The sequence below is a fragment of the Neocloeon triangulifer genome, unplaced genomic scaffold (assembly GCF_031216515.1).
Source record: "Neocloeon triangulifer isolate White Clay Creek 2 clone unplaced genomic scaffold, ASM3121651v1 ptg000012l, whole genome shotgun sequence".
Taxonomy (NCBI): Eukaryota; Metazoa; Arthropoda; class Insecta; order Ephemeroptera; family Baetidae; genus Neocloeon; species Neocloeon triangulifer.
Genome location: NW_026775554.1, coordinates 19,555,135 through 19,573,064, shown reverse-complemented (window position 1 = coordinate 19,573,064; position 17,930 = coordinate 19,555,135). Strand labels below are relative to the sequence as shown.

At 36.4% G+C, this 17,930-nt stretch overlaps 2 protein-coding genes across 2 annotated transcripts in view; one reads left to right on the top strand and one right to left on the bottom strand.

Moving 5' to 3' along the window:
• The window catches only part of LOC132196423 (frequenin-1), a 115,739-nt gene that overhangs the window by 24,849 nt on the left and 72,960 nt on the right, over positions 1-17,930 (top strand). The gene's annotated exons all lie outside the window — the stretch shown is intronic.
• LOC132197532 (uncharacterized) lies at positions 9,677-11,418 on the bottom strand. Its single transcript, XM_059620873.1, has 3 exons — positions 11,227-11,418; positions 11,023-11,135; positions 9,677-10,955 (listed from the first exon to the last, which is right to left on the bottom strand). The coding sequence occupies exons 1-3, from the start codon at positions 11,406-11,408 to the stop codon at positions 10,612-10,614; spliced, it is 639 nt and encodes a 212-aa protein (XP_059476856.1). The 5' UTR covers positions 11,409-11,418; the 3' UTR covers positions 9,677-10,611.

Genomic DNA, 17,930 nt, shown 5'->3' with positions numbered 1-17,930 from the left:
TAATGTTCCGCCCACGAAAAAGGTCGTGCTGCTGAGGGAGAAAGTAAAAATTCGCCTTTTGAATAAGTGGCTTTTACTGTGAGCGCTCTCTGATAAAAAGTGGCGAGAAATCCGCAGGAGGTCTCTTGTTCGTGATTATAATCTGACAGTCAATATTTCAGCAGAGAGACGCTCGCGATGATGGAGCAGCTCGAAAATAAACCAGACAGCACGCAAATCAAATTGTGATCAAGCAAGGATGAAATGAAACGCGCGCCCTTCACCCGCAAAATCGCCTTCCGCCTTACCTAGAGCGACGTGCACTTTTTTTTATAAAATCTCACGCGCCACTCTTATTTTTTAGTTTGAGCTCATATTTGATGAATAGAAACTGATAGTCATTGCATTAGAAAAAATAAAAATAAGCATAAAAATAAAAATAAAATAAAAAATGCAAAATATGTAGTCTGAACAACATGGAAATTTATCTTATTTTCCAATTTGAAATATCATCACGATAGCTGAGAAAATTCAATGAAGTGTTTGAAATGTGGTAATTCTTATTAATGTTCCATGGTGTAATAGCTAAGTGAGATGACAGTGGAAAGCAAATCATATGACATGTGTATATCTTGAAAACCCGTAAAAATATTCATTGAAATTGGAAAAGCTTCAATTTATTAAAATAATTTTTCTGATTTTATCTGAACACGTGGACAATAAAAACAAAGTTTTTTTTTAAATATTTAAATACATAATTAAACAGGAAACGAATTTATTCACAGGACAAATAAACAGCAATAATAATAAAAGAATAGATTTTAATTTTCCTCTCTCGATCAAACTGATGTGAGCCGAACCCAACAAAATTTCAACAACACTTATCACACTTTATTGCCTGGATTTTATCGGCGGCCAGCGTGGAAATTAATTTCGTAACCCGTAAATCCATCAGGGCTGCAATATTTTTGCCCCGGCACAAAATGTTATCATTTCGCTGCAAAAATAAACTCGATCGAAACACTTTGGAGCGGTCGGCAAACAAAACAGCATATCTCTCTCTCTCTGCCCGAACAAAAGGGTTCGGCGCTCCATGTACACGCGTTTATTTATCCCCGCAAGCCCGGACTGGCATAATCGGATACCAGACTGAATCAATATTTGGATTGCGGATTTGGCTCCTGATACTTTGCATGGGACAAAGTCGCAAGTTGACGTGTCTGGATGTTTCCTTCGCCCGCCGCGCCGTGTTTTCTTTTCGTCGGGAAAAAACACGACAGCGAGCACAAACAAACGGCCCCTAGGCTCAGGAAAAGAGGAAACATTGCGAGGCGGAAATGTATCTTGTGACCTTTGTTATTAGCTTCTGTGTGCTTGGGTATTGCGTTTCCACAGAAAAGACCTTCGGGCTCCTGTTTTGCTCATTTCCATAATGGGCATGAAAACACATAAGATCTTGTGACGTTCGTTTGAATTTCTGCTTCCGTCATTTGATATTTTGCCTGCAAACGCACACTTTTCATAAATTATGATGATGACAGACATTGTGTGCTCAAGGTAAAAGTTAATTTTATTTATTTTCATTAAAATTGTATCTATTCATTTTCTCGGATTTTCTCATTTTCCAATTGATCAAGCTCAAACGTAGAAGGAAGAATGTACCAAACTGGGGTAATGAGAAAAAAGGGGGAGTTTTTCTTTTAGCTTCTAACAATAAGATGCTTTATCTTTAGATTTTAATAATCAACAATACATTAATAAATAGAATAATAAATAATGCATCTTGAATATAAAATTAGGATTATTTGAAAGAGCCCTTAAATCAAGAATCTGGAGCTCACATTGTTCTACAGAAATTTAACCTTATTTATCTTTGCTAATTAACATACAAATTTTGTAAATTAATTCATTTAAAATTGTTGGTTTGAAACTGATGAAATTTTATCAAAAATTCAAATAAAAAAATAACGATTTAATTTTGATTTAAATAAAAATTTGATAAAAAAAAATAGATGAAATTTTCAACTCTTATCTTGTTGAAAATTGTATAATTTTGAAATATTCATTTATAAGTTGAAATTTTTCCACCAATTTTTTAGCTTTTTTAGCTCCTTTGTTTTATTAGCAGCATTAAATTATTGAAACTTTTGCTCCTCCTTTTATCTTGATAATAAAATTTTATCATGCATGATAACAAAAAAAGACTTAGAAATAAATTTTGCCATCTCTGTAATTGTGAAACTTCATCCAATAAATCTCTGTTTGCATGAAAATAATAAATTCATTCGTTAATTGACAGAGATGCCAGTAAAGTTGAAAAGTTTTTGTTATTCTCGTTCGTAAACTTACTACAACAACCCTCTTTCCAACATTAAAAAGTTCCTTCTGTCTTATCGCTCCTCCTAGTCAGATTAGCACTCGCGGTGAATCGCACTAATGCCAATTCGCCCAATTGCGCGCGATCACTTTAATATTTACAACGACTAAAAGCTTTTCCCTCTCATCCGTGCCTAGATAAAGCCACTTTTATCGCCGGCAGACCGACTGCGGGCTGGTCCCCAATGAGATGGTAATAATAATAATTTCCAGCGCAAACCGCTCGGGACAATTATCCCGAGCAGCGGTTGCACAATTCCCGGTCGGCCGAGCAAGCCAACCAATTTTGTTTACTCTTTACGCATAATACTGCAGATGATGCGAATTGACGTTTACGCGTCCGCTCTTCTCGCAGATTATTACAGGTACCGGGGTGTGCATTATACATATTATATAGGCAGCGAAACTATTTGGAGATTAATGTGGACCTAGATTAGCCGGCGCAAGTCTCGCAGGGGAAATTTGCAAACCGACGCTCACGAACCTCGACGGGCCTCAAAACCAACACAGCCGCGGCTTTCTACTTTTACTGCAGCTTCTAAACACACCCATCTACGTGAAATTGCCAAGTTTCTGCGCTGCTCTTAGTGTAAACAGCCGACGCAGAGTTCAAATTAACTCTCGATTCTGATTATATGCGGCAGAGACGAGAGAGTTAGTTGGCTTTCATAATTTTTCTAAAACCTGCATTGGTTGAATTAGACTTTGTTGACCTCAAAACGTGTTCAGAGTTTCAAAAAATCCATTTGTGGTGTTGGTGAGTCCTGATAATTTAATTTAAATTTGTTCCAACTAAATTGCTTTTCCAAGTATTTAATGAAATCCAATTTAGCCTCATATAATTAAAAAAATATGTTCAATTTATAATTTTTAAGCAGATTTTTATCTTGGAATCGCATTGTTTTGATTAGCATCATAATTGATCACGTCTATTTTTCCTTATTAAAAAGCAAATTTCTTTTCTAATTAAGTGGAAGCTGTATATTAAGGAGATTTGCTTTGCTTTATTTATTTAATCAAAATTTAGGATCTGAGCATTACATTAAATTTTTAAACTATTTTACAGCTTACAACAGAAAGAGATACTTTGTAAATTATACTTTAAATTCTTTAAAAAAATTTTTAATTAAAAATATAAAGAAAATAAGCAGTGTTTACCTTCATCTAGCAAATTCCAATAAAGTAAAACTTGGCACGTTAAAACTTGCAACTAATATTTAAAACTTAAACTCTGGTCTGGTCGGAGGATAAATTTGGCAATATAACGTTCGTCGTGAAACGGAGCGGCCGCCGGATTGTCTACGTCCGTATAATGCTGTGTGCACAGAGCACGATGCGAGCATAGCGCAGAGCAACTTTGTTTCAGTACTAATTCGAGTGTAATGCTCGACACCAGATTCGCCGCTGCTGCTTTATTGCCGGGGCCTAATCAAATGCGGATTACAAGGGGTTACTGCGCGCGAACCGAGTTGGAAACTCTCGCTGCTGTTTTGTAATCTGGGGGGATTCGGTTATAAATCACCAAGTGCAGTTCGCCGACTGGAAAATTAATAATTTTTTTTCGCCGGAGATGCGACGAGATGATTTATGCTCGTCATGATTAGGAGCGCGATTCGATTAGAAAACTTCATTTCGCAAGAATGTTACAAGAGAGTATGAATGACGTCCTGAAATTTACACGGGCGTTCATTAGTCGACATGAATGTTAAAAGCGGATTGTTGGAGAATTAATTCAGTCCTTATCTAACTGCAAGGCGCCGATTTGCATAATTTATTCATTTTCTCCGTCGGGAAAAACCTGATTACTTTAAAAGGGGAGAAAAGTTGTGTGTTTGTGTCCCACTGACGCAGCAGCTTTTTTTCTCTTCTCTCTTCGTTTTATTATTTTATACATTTTTTTCTGCTACTCTTAGTTTGGGGAAATCTGAATAACAAAAATATGGATCAGTCAGGGCGCCGGGTGAAAGCAAAAAAGGAAAAGCGTCATTGGAAAATGGAAATGCGCGACAGATAAATAAATTCCGCGTCCATAACTTATGTTGACGCAGAGGCCCCTCGTAAAATTTATGGAGCTGAAATCCCGGGCCGAATGAATAAAAGCTCCGAAATTGCAGGCGACTAATCAAAACAATCAAATGTTGCACAGAACAGAGAGAAGTGAAGTGGCGACGCAGCAACTAGGGCCGTCGATCGGACGGTCCTTGTGGATTGGTGAAATCACGTCAGAATACCTTACATTTTGTAATATTTAAAATTGAAATCCGATAATTTATGATTAATTCTTTTTTTAAATTCACAAAATATATTGGATTAGAATATTTTTAATTGGAAAACATTACAAAAAACCATTTTGTTGAAATAGTGCCGCAACAATTTAGTTATCGTCTCAAATTTTTTATCGAGAGTTGAATTAATTTCTGACGATATTTCAAATTTACAAAAAAATTGGTAAGAGTTGGAAGATTTTTTTGCATATATTATTTATAAGCATAAAATATATGCCAGCTTATGTTAAAATAAAATAATTCTACATTGAACTGTTTTTTTTTTGCTTTTTCCAAAAAAAAATTTATGTAAATCAGTTTTGCACACATTTTACTTTATCTCTATTTTTTTATTCAATTGTTGTTTATTTTTGATTAAAATATTTGGCCGTGTTGACCGATGGATTTTTGCTGTAAAGAGCAACAGCCGTCCTGGCAGCGCCGACAACAACGGACCAATCCCCTCGGTGGTCCTTATTTTGCGCCGAGAGCCTGATGCATGTTTATTTACGTTGGGTTCGTTTAATAAACAATCGATTGGGCCCATTCCATTAGCGTGGCTCCTGATTGAATTAGCAGAAAGAACAGCAGTTGTTTCGGGCGTAGCTTTTTCGAGACAAACGAGCTTTGGAAATAAAAATAGCGTCACCCCTGTGCACGCACTATTTTTGTAGCAATAAAAAAGCAACGATAAAAATTAATGGGAAAAGTTGCACGTTTATCACTGGAAATTGGTGGAATTGTGAGTGGAATAACTTGGCAGCCAGCCGATCAGGCGGCATATTTTGGCGATTGCTGCCCAGGGACGGACAATAACCAACTTTCCATTTCTATAACTATTATGTAATTATTATTTATTCTTTCCTCTAATAAAATATAGTCAAATATATATTAGAATCAAACTAGCAGAAATATTTTAATTTTAAAAAAACTTCATAGAATTTCATAGAGTTGATATTTTAATTTAAATTAAATATTATAAAATATAGGAGTTGCTTCTTTCATTTTTATGCTAGCGCTTTAAAATTTTTCGATTCAAAATAGGAAATTCAATTTAATAAAAAAATTATTAACTCTTTATGGGCTCAATCCGACCCTGAATTTGAGAGCTCATCCCTCTTCGGTGGCACGTTATTTGATTTACTCTCAACGTCACACGCACTCCGTCCCCATTTTTGCATTTCAGAGGCAAATAAGCGCGATCCAAATTTTTCACTTTGCCCTCGAGGATTTTTTTCCTTTTCGCAGCCGGGCAGAAGAAAAAGTATCAAGCTTTTCCTTATTCCATTTGCCGTCTCTTTGTGCTCAAGTGAAGTGTCGCGCGGACCTTTGTGGTGTGCGAATCGATTTGCATTTCGACGCTTTACTTTTATTGCTTTTAGGCCTTTGTGCAACTTTTGCGGGTGAATTTTTTTGGCAACAGATGCCTTTGATCCGCAAAGTTTCCGGCACTGTTTACCATAAAAAGCAGAAACTAAAAAACTTTTCCGCCATCGCGAACTTTCACAATAAAAAAGGGGAAATTCAATTAAAAAGCAAGAGTTTTTATAGGAAAATAGAAGTTTCTTTTTTCGCTTCGTCGATTAAAAAATTCATCCACCTGAATCCATCTAAACGATTCACAGTCGTAATTAATTAACAACAAAATTATTTGATGACTTTGGAATAATTTTATTTATTTTCTTATCAAGTAAAATTATAGGGATTACGAATAATTAATAAAACCCCTTTTTTTCTCTGTAAAATGAAAGTTGAAAAACTCTGAAAAACTGAGAACTGAGTTATGTTTATCATTTAATTTAAAAAAAAAAACGATGCTAACAACGTGCCCTGTATCAACGGTGCCCCCATCTTCTTCTTCTCTGTGCCTCGTTACCGCAATATTTGCATTCGCAATTTCAAATTTTGCAACTCATCTCTACTTGTCTGCATCATTAGCATGCAGGGCACGCGGCGTGCCACTGTCGGAGCACAGAGGGTCTAGTTTCTTCTCTCGAAGAGCGTCGCGGACTCATTAATTCTACCTGGGGAAATAATCTGTTTGCCAAGAGCGAGATTTCTCGGCAAACAAGAGCCAAAGCAAGCAAGCTTGAGTTGTAGATACGATATTTGCATAGTGCATGTGCTGGAAAAGGAGCAGCCGCGCTACAACAAAACAAAATTCCTCAGAAAATTATATTTATGCAAATCAAGAAATCTCAACAAAAGAAATCAAATATGATTCGATAAAAGGTTTAAAAAATGTATTTAAAATAAAAACAATATTAAGAAACCAGACTGAAAATCAATTTTTTCAATTTAAGAATTTTAATTTTTTTATGGTTAAAAGTAAAGTTATTGAATTATTTCTTTTACAGAAAATAAATAACAGATATGCCATCAACAGGTTAATTAAAACTAGAGTGGCGAGTTAATTGCTTCGTGAACATCAAAAGAAAAAGCCCAACAAGTTGCAGGTTTGCTTGGCAGCCTAGCTTGATTGTAATAATAAATAATTTTGCAACTTTTAAGTGATACATCTTTTAAACAGAGCCGAAAGTGCAAAATAACGCAAAGTTTTCAAGAGGGAAAGCTGCTGCCATTTTGAGTTAAAACTTTTCCGTCGCCGGCGGCTGCTTTATTCCGCGGCTTGCAAAGTTTTTGTATAAAATCCAATACTTTCCGGCCGGCTGTGCTGCTCGCGTTGCAAAAAAAACCTACTGCGTCATGGCTTATTACAAAATGCGCGCGTTCGTATTCCATTAAAATTTGGCGAAATGTCAAGAGCTGCGGACGTTTTGCAGTTCGACCCATACATCCGAATTTCAGGCCCCGTCCAGCAAGTTGCGCAAATTGTTTCGCCCTTTGGCTCTCTGCAAAATGACATCAAGCTGCGCTTGTCTTCAAACGAGCCGCGGTTGCGGCGAATTCCTCTGCAGACCGCGTTTTGTCCGCAAACATGTTCTCAGGCCAATCGCAAACGCCTGAAGTTAAGTTCACAGAATCTCATGCTAATTACTACAGATAATTTGCACGTGAAAACTTCCTCAAAATTTTTTACTGCACTCAATTTGGAATCTCTGGAATGAAACAGGAAAATTTTATGATTAATATTCGCTGTTCTGAAAACTAATTCACTTTAATTTGCCAAAATTCGGAGTTTTCCTGATTTGCTTTATGAAACATTTTCCAGTTGATTACAATTTCATCAAAATTTTTTTGTCATATTGCTTTGAATTTTATTTTAATACATAGCTGGTTGTTCTAAAATGAAACACAGAATAAAATTGACAGCAAAAACAATTTACTAGAAAAATATGAAAATTAAAATTAGGCAATGAAAAAGTATGTAACTATAATTCCAGGCTACAGGCAAAAGAATGAGCGTTTATTTTTAAGTATAGAAATTTGAATACTAAAATCAATTAGTAAAATGAAATTTTATATTCCTCTCCGTGAAATTTTGTAACAATTTGAACTGTGTACTCAGTATTTTTGATCATCCATTAAGTTTCATAAAATTCTTCAATAATTACTGCACGCAAGGTTTTTACTACAGAGAAACAGTTTGTTGCAACTAAATAATCAAACTTTCAAATGAAATATATATTTTAATAATTTTTTTAGCAAAATTAAAATTGGAATTAAATGCGAGTTTCAAATGAAACAAAAATGTACAATGATTTCACTTCATTTATGAAATCAATATTTAAGATAAAACTAAAACTAAATATCTTTTGTATACACAAAATCGACATTTTTTCATTCACTACTGACAAAACATTTGCTACAAGCTTAGTCGTGCCAAATTACATAATAATGAAGGCAATTTATCAACAAAACGTACAATTTTTATACCAGAGAAAGAGTTGGCTTAAAGTTTCGGACAAAAATTTATTCTCCGGCGCCGGAGAGGATAATGAGCGGCAATTTTTCACAGCGCAAAGCGACTATGAGATGTAATGAAAAATGAAAAATTCTCGCGTGGGTAGGGCGCACACACACTACTTTATATATCGTCCGCTATTTGCATACGCAGCCAAACAAAAGGAGCGCGAGAAAAATAAACGCGAGCGAGCGAGAGAGAAAACACTTGATAAAATATTCCAGAGCAGGGCCTTCCGCTCGACTGCCGACGCAAAGATAGAGAGAGCGGCAATAACTAAGTAGAAATAAAAACGGCCGTCCGTATATTCAGAGGCGTATAAAATATATACCGCAGGCTCTGTCTCTCCAATTTGGCGGCAAAATTGCCAACAGAGTTCCCTTTAAATACTTTCTCGCGCACAAAAGGGACATTATTTTCTTCTTATTTCTTGGGGGGCACAAAATCGAAATGTTCTTCCTCCCTTTGCTCTCAATAATAGAATTCGCGTGCCAGCAGTCGCAAAAGCACCTCTCTTATACTTTCTTTCTCGAGAGGAATTTTATTTTATGGTCCGACGTACCCGAGCGTCATTTGTGGCCCTAAAACAACCCCGTCTAGCTGTCCCTCCGCTCTTTCTCCGACTGAAACACACATGACGTCGGCTGCACAGAACCCACTGTTCTCTATTCAAATATGCGTCTCCCCGCAGAAGAAGGGACTCCGGTCGGTAGGTCGGACGGACGAACCACTTTATGGTTCCTAGTCGGCTTGAGTGCACAAACAATTTGACAAAAGTGCTCTTCGATTTCCGCTTCTTCTTGATGCTCCATGTTTTTGCTCAAAAATTAGGAAATCCAGAATTGCAGAAACTTTTTATCCGTATCCATTAATTCAAAAGTTTGGTGACAAATTATTACGAGTCTTCTTTTTGAAAAAGACCTTAAGTGTTGCATTGATAAAGGTTGAGATTAAATTCCAATGTTCAATTTGTGAGAATATGAAGCAAATTTTTAAATCTTAAACTATACTGGTTTGTTTGTATGGAAATCATTCATATTTTGTAGGACTATATTATTCCGGAAATTAAAAATGATAAATAATTGTTTGTATTTGATATGAATTATATATATGTATTTACCATATAGTAATTCACAAAATGAAAATGACAATTTTTTTAAGCTTATAATTAACGATACACTTTCCTCTTAAACGCAAATTCTGAAACCATGAATGCTAATCATGAGTTCCTGGAGAGAGAAAAAGGGAATATTTATAATATTTTTAACGGGTCAAACTCAGCACTTTTGATAGCCATTGATTTCAAATGCATTGCAAAGTGACGTTTCAGAAAACTAGGGTAGTAAAATTTCTTTTCACAATATGTACATTTGTGCTTTTTCTCAATCAGGTTGTGACCATTTGACAGGTGCCTAGCCAACTTATCCTTATTATAAAATGTTTTGCTGCAGTGACTGCACCCAAATTTGTGTCTGGAGTCTAAATGTATCAAAGTGTGTCTCTTCAAGCTACCTGTTGAGGAAAGGTATTTACAGCAAATTTTACACTTGAATCCAAGATGCTGATGAGTTGCTTGAAGTTTTACTCAAATGAATCCAGTTTATGTGATATTTCAAGTGGTTTTCATTTGAAAACATTTTTGAGCAAAAACGACATTGCAACAACGGTTTACACACGATAATATGTTTTTTATGCAAACTCGTACATAGAAACAATGATCCACACGAATTGCAAAGTTTTTTTGCTAAATGGTCCCGTAATTTCCGAGCAGTTAACTTCCTGTCACAATATGGGCAACACTTACAATTAGATTTTTTGTGAGTCTGCTCATCATGACATTGTAATCTCAATAAAGTATCAAAATATTTTCCACATTTTGGACACTTGATTGGATTATCAGGTTTTAAATGCCAATATCTCATATGAAAAACCATTTTGGCCCTTCTCTCTGCTTGGTAATTACACATTTGACAATTAAATTTCTTCTCATCTTCAAGCACCTTGTGCACTAATTCAAAATGTTGTTCCGAATCAGTCCGAGATTCAAAAAACATCCCGCAAGTTCTATTTCTGCATTGAAAAAACACACTACCGTGCATCTTTTTTACATGGGCTAGATAGCACATTTTATCTACATAAATATGTATCTGAACAATAAATGCACCTGTAAAATTTTTGATTTTGCTTCCTTTTAGAGTGAAAATTTTGTATGTGAATGTCTCTGTCCTCTATTGTTAGAAAATACTCAGCGCACATTTTCTGAAAATTACATCTGATTGCAATATTTCCATGAATACTTGTTATGTGGCCAACTAAAGCAGAAGTTCTTGCAAAACTATTTTTGCAGTAAATGCATTTTTTCAACTTCAACTTAGCCAGTTCCTCGGAAGCTTCTTCTGCTAGATGTCCTTCAACTTGATTGCTCTCTACCATTTTTTCCAAGGGCACCCAGCACTGCTTCATTTTGCCCTCTAAAAGAATAATGAGAAATTTTGTAATTTAAAATTTATTTCAATATTTCTGGAGGAAAAAGCTCACTACTGAAATGATCAAATCTTGTCTTTCTATGATCATCATTAGTCTCTTCCAACGCTTCATTGGGCCACCAACAAAATTCATTCAAATATCCATTTGAGTTTTGTAGGAGAAAACTAAAACAAAAAGTATTTTTAAGTTTTTTTGTTTTACCTTTAAAATTTCAGTGTGTAAATGATGTTAATTTTGTACGTTTTAAATACATACCTCACATCCCAAACGCAAAAGTTGCAAACTAGATCTTCGTCTTCCAACTCATCGGCCAGCGTTTCGCCCAAGTAATTCAAACACCACTCGGCAAACTTCTCCCTGTCCAATTCGGCCGCCGAATAGCCGCCGTCGGCCGCTGGCCGCTCGCAAAGTCGGCAAAGAGGCTTCCCAGGCCCCATCGCAAGTGTTTAGGCGCGCAACAGCTGTATTTTTATTTTTGTTTGAAAAGAAAAGGGGAGCGTCGATTCCCACGTGATACCTGAACTCACCCCCTTGTGCCCACCTTTCCGTTCAGGAGGAGGAGCTTATTTTTTCACGGTAAGGCGCGCGAAGGGACCACGACACGTGCAAGTTGATGTATTTTCTGTATTTCTACAATCATGTACCTGTCGTGTACTTCATGGTCTTCATGCATTTTAAAATTTGGTTGATGCGAATCTCAGTTCAATAGTCACTTACGGTGCATCCTATAACCAAAAATTTAGTCCGTGAACTTATCTATACTGAGAAAAGTTATCATAGACACGCATATATATTTCTTTTAATGAACCGTAATATTTCAATTTTTTTTTTTTTAAATTTTTGCGTTTTAAAATATTTTCTATAAATACAAGTAAAACCTGCAAACTTCAAGGAAAATTTGAGTTTCGCTAGAATTTACGACTGTAAAATTGGTTAAATTTGCACTTTGTCCTTTAAATGTGAAAAATTTAAAGTTTCGCAAGACAAGTGCGTGCCATATAAACCAGGAGGCTTTTCTCAAGTGGCTGAGAGACAAAAAGAGGGAAACGACTGTGTATCATTTGCCGCAAGAAGCAAGGCGGATTATTTTGCGACGCTGTAGCGCTGGATTTAAGCCCTTGTTACAAGCATAATAAAGACGCTGTGTATGTGTGCGATACGCCTTCGCACACAATATGTACGAAATCGGACCGGCCGGGTAAATGGCCAGAGGCCGTGAGATGTCTGCGCCAGATGCTGTCGCGCGCCAATCTCGCTCTCGCACGCTCGCCCGGCAAAAATGGCTGCTCTTATCTTAATTGCCATCGCGCGCATCTGCCCCGGCTTTGTTTCTCTCTTTTTTGCGTCTCTTTGCACACCTTGCAGCAAAAGTGGGCCGCTTCTTGTTTCCTTCACGGACAATAAGTCGTCAGCTTTTCCACGATTAAGTGCGAATTGTTGCGGCGAGAGAGCAGTTTTTGGCAAGCTCTCGGATCCCCGTTTTCTTTATAACATAAAAAGAAGCAAACTGCTCAATTATATTGAAGATTATTGGTTCAATTGACTGTGCAATAAATTGAAATTAATTTTAAGACATGACACTAGAATTCAAATTTTAGGGAGGTAAATTTTAAGAATTAAAATTTATTTATTCAGAAACTCCAATGAAATTCCAACATATAGTTTAAAAAAAATCAGTTATCCAAGATTATCATAATAATTAAAACCAATAATTTCTCATTGCTAATAAAACTTTTAGTAATTATTTTCAGATCATTTTCATATTCTCTAATATTTCTAAAGATCATGTATTTATGTATTTTTCATTTATTTTTTAAAGTTTTTTTTTATTATTTTTATTTTATTTTGCTGCTTAAGAATAATTTATCATAAATAACAATATCAACATTTTTACTGCTTCTTTTTTAATTATTGTTAAATATCTCTCTTGGAAATAAAAATTTTTCTTCCTTTTGGATTTGTTCAATATTCTTGTGATTATTCTGATATCCATTCTTATATCCCACAGTCTTTCGGATCGGACACACGCCAGCAGATTCTTCTCACATTCAATTCCCCGGTGCTGCTGTCCGAATTCCCAGGCATTCGGCAGAAATCCTCGCAAATAGAGCCGAAACGGGCGTCCTAAAACCGAAGAATTGTTCCATTTGCCGTCGCGAGGGAGCAGCGACCCTTTCTCGAGGAAAAAAGCTCCTCTTTTTCTCGCTCAGCTGCTGCACGCGCATTCAATAAAGAGGGATTGTCGGAGAGAAATTGGCCCGAACACTGGATGTCGTTTTTATTTTTCGCTCACTCTCCGAGCAAGGGCGAAAGGGCCGAGCAAGAGCGTGTAGCAGGAAGGAAGCAAATAATGCTCCGGCCCCGCAGAGACATTTTTCTTGACTACTGCGTGCTGTGTGTGCGAGCATATAACGTACAAACACACACACGCGCGCGCAATAAAATTCGAGTATCTTTTCGCCCCCGAGAATCTATTTCGCACTTCATTCTCCGAGCTGATGGCGAATTTGCGCCGACGCTTTTTTATTTGTAACTAAATTACGTCCATAAATAAAATTACTGGGTGACGCCTGCATTTTTTACGACGCAGGGACACACTTTTGACCATTTATTTTGTTCCTGCCTCTAGAAAATGTGAGAATTTTTCTTCATAAATGTAAAAGTCTGGTCTTTCTTTGAATGTTTAAATATACAGCAGGCCTTTTTTTTAGAAAAATTTCAATTGTGCTATTTTGTATATCCCGAAAATGGTTAAAAAGATTTACAGGAAAGATGTAAAAAGCGATTCAAACTAGAAAGAAATTATCAAATTAATAAAACACGTTTGTTAGGGGACAAGTTTATTCGTATAAAATTATCCTTTTTAATTTAATCTATTATCAAATTTAATAAACAAAATTCAAGTAATTAAAATTATTTTTTCACAACAGCAGTTTGCAAATTATTTTTATAAAGCTTACAATTAAAAATATGTATAAAATCCATGCAATATGAATATAATTATATAATATTATTCTGAAAAACATTGAAAAAATGTTTTGTTCCATTTTGCTGACGGTGCAGAATGAGTTTGGACTTAACTTCAACCACCTGTTTATTCTGTTTATAAAACATAATCCTGATCCAGACATTACATTTTAATCTTGGCTGGTGACGATTCCGAAGCTCATTTTTATACTGCAGTAAAATCCCTGAGAGGGGGGTCAACAATCATAAGAGAAAGGCAAGTTTATTATAAACGCAGCAGCAGCCCCTGATTATTGTGTCACTCGGCGGCTGGAAAGGTCAGTCGGCGGGTTGCGTGGGCGGTCTGAAGGAGACGGCGGCACAAAGCGCGTATGTACAATGAAGGCATTCGACCTCTCTATGGGAACGCGTGGACAAAGGGGCGAGTTAAACGCGCGCCAGATTCAAGATTTGCACACATACACGAGAGGGTGTGGCGGAGCAAAAATAGCACACGGCGAAAAAAACGACTGTTTTAGTGTCGTCGACGCGGCGCAGAAGAGAATAAAGAGGGAGAGAGAAAGGGATCTTTCATTTTGAAGAGTGCGTCTGCTGCGGAGAACAAAAATAAAAGCAGAAAAAAATAAAGCGTTGCGAAACAGTGCGGATTTATTTCGGCTTGCGCAGATTTTAGCAGCAGAGACGACGCGCAATGACGGAGAAACAACAAATTGGATAAGTTTGGCTTTTGCGTCATTCCATTCCGAGACAAATCCAAGAGCAGAACCGTGTTTTCTTTAAATGGGATGAAAGGGATAGAGAAACTTGTACGATTGTTTTCGCTCAAAGTTGTTCCATACATTTTTTTATTCGTAATAATTTGCATAATCGTCACAATTTCTGATTTGATTAAAGTATATTTTTCTTTTAAGTTGAGCAAAATGAGTTTTTTTGAACTGAGGATGTACAAACGTACAAACCATCTAAGGAACAATAAATAGATGCCTTAAGAAAAGCACAGTTTTAAATCTTTATGGTTTATCATCAAGTGCGTAAATAATTTTATTTCCTAAAACTATTCAATTTAGTTTTTTTCATGTCAGCTTAAAATTAGAATATTCGCAATTATGTTTCTTCTTTTGGTGAATTTCTACATAAAGTTTGACCATAAACCATAAATATTCGCCTTTATTGTTAAAATATAGTTTCAAGTTACGTTCATTGACCGGGCATTCCCTGCCCAAATAAATCATCCATAAATTAAAAAAATAAATTTCATTAAGAGAGAATAACATAAAAAATATAATATAATTGTACTCAATGGTTTGATTGCCTTTCAAATTGTTGAATATTCAAAACATTTATTTATTGCATTGTTGCTCTAGGCTGACGTTGAAAGTTGTTTGGCCGCAATTTTTACCTGAACTTTATTTGTTTGTTTGCTTGTGTGTGTGTGTTTGTTGGGAAAGCAGCCGTCTCGCGTGACGCAAAAACAGAGTTAGAAATCCATTTGCATCGAACTCCGTATGTGTGTTTCCGAAAGCCGACCGAGTGAGTTCAATCTGCATTTAACGCGAGATAACTGCGAGCGAGAGAGCGTGAGTGCCCATTAGCAAGGAAACGAACTCGAGCTTGGCAACTCTCACGCCACCCTCGCAAAGCGGCTCCCAGCGAGCGATAATGAGAAAATCTCTCTGGCATATTTATTAAACTGCTACTTCGAGTTTTTCCTTTTTATACTGTCTATCGGGCCGCAGATTTATCGTTGATGAGAGACGCTGGATTAATGAGACGATCGAGAGATACGACCTGGAATTTCAATTAAACGGGGCAGCGCGTGTTCTATTTTCGATTCCTGGCCCGATCCTGGTTCGACCGGAATTTCTTAAATGCAGTTAATTGGAACGGCATCATCCAGCGAAAAACACACCAGAATTTATTCACCCTAAGTTCAGCAACGTGGCCAAAAGACGATTTAATTTTTTTGGATTATTCCTAATTTCAAAAGTGAAAATAAAGTTAGCCTGTAAATTAATAAGGATATGTGAAAATTGTATCATCTTCACCCTTTCGTTGTGATCGTGGAGCGGAACAGCTCTTATGGTGTGTCAGCGGATTCGTTTACTTAACCGTCCAAGGCGATTAGAAGGCAATCAACGGCGACCTCGCAACGGCCGAGTGGCTTTGTGTGCGGCTCGGTTTTCGCGTTGAATATCAATAAATCAGCAATTACCGCGGCCGCCGATCAATATGTGCTGCGGCGACGTGAAGTTTAGAGAAAAGAACGGTCGAACTTTTCTTTTATACTTCTTTCTCGCCGCTCCAGCACGCGCACACGTATAAACGTGAATGGAAACAAGTGGAGCGGAGGCATTTGTATGCTTCCAATGTGTCTGGAGTCTTCAGGTCTAAATCACAATTGTGGAGTCAGACACGTTGCTCAAGAAGTCGGAATTAAAGGAATAGAGTTCATGAAAGTTTCAGACTGTTTTATTTTAATTTAATTATTTTTTAGAAGATTAATTTGGAAATATTAAAAAATAACTGCTTTTCATGAAATTGAAAAGTATCAATAGGAAATATGGTTAAAATTAAAAAAAAAAATATTGTACCTTAAAATATCCCAGAAATTGTGTAATTTTTTAACTTTTGAAATCTTCTACATTGCAAAAATCCTTAATTTTGCTGGGTCAGGTGCTTTTTTTTCTCAATAACAATGGTAATATCACTGAGTAAAGAGAAAATTGCCCTCGCTATTACTAAAATGCCATATCGCACGAATCGCGTCGGGCTGCAAAGCAGCAGCGTCAGCACGGAAAACAATGTACATGCAGTGCTGCGAGAGACTCATCCGAAAGGAAGTGACGGGGTGAAATGGAATGGGGTCGTTCCCAACCGAGTGCACTGTTATTGTGCGGAATAAAGCCGAGTAGAGCCTATTATGAAACGTGCGCCGATGAGAGTTTTCCAATTTTATTATCGATTGCAATTGTGGACGGGAAATTGCAGCGAATTATCTGGCTGCGTTTTCATGCATTAATCTCGCGCAGCAATCATGGACTCTTGATTGGTAGACCAAGTGTGAGTGCGGTCGTCATCAATCATTTACGATCTGTGGAATAGCAAATAATATAACACAAAATGAGATATTGCACAAATAAATTTATTTCTGCATTCAATATAGTTCCAGTTCCATAATTAGTTTATGTATTTTTTCAGATTTGTTGTAAAGGAATTTTTTTAATAACACAACCTAAATTTTTTGACACAAACTGCAAACCTAATTCATGAGAAAAATGCTAAAAAAAGTTAAATAATCATTTCTTAATTTATTCAATCTGCTTTACTGCGCTTTAATAATAATAATAATGAAAAAAAAAACTATAAAATAACTTCTTATTGTTAGTAATCAAATAATTATTTAATAAAAATATGAATTTTGAAATGAAACGATATAGCAATTCATCCGTTAAATGTATATTCAAGTTGATATACAGCAACATACGGAACTGTCCACCGGAATCCGTTAAGCCTGGGGGCTTTGCCATTTCCATCGCTACAGGCCACTCTCTTCCCGCCCTTCTCCGACACTAAATCCGAGAGATCTATTTGCGGTGTTTGAGGTAAGAAGGTTTACAGGGTAATAATAACTTGATGAAAACTTAGCTACCTCGCGTTCCAGTTGCAACTTTAATGCCCGTGCACCGTAACTAGAACAACAGCACGGCCGGAAAATTGCTCCGAGGAGCAGTAAACAAGTCTGCTTTTCAACTCGTCGCTCGCTTATTCCATTCAGATGTGCTTACCAAGGGCGAATAATGCTGCTGGGTGTAATTCTTGGATTTACTCATCCAGTAAACCGGTGGGGCTAATTTGCTTAATGCGCTTGCTTGTGAGCTAAGAAAGCGAAGTAAAATCTTGTTTTATGCCTCAAAATATGATGAAAAAATTATCAAACTTTATTTTCCATTGAGAATGTTTTATTTTGATTTCGTGTATTCATATCAATTATA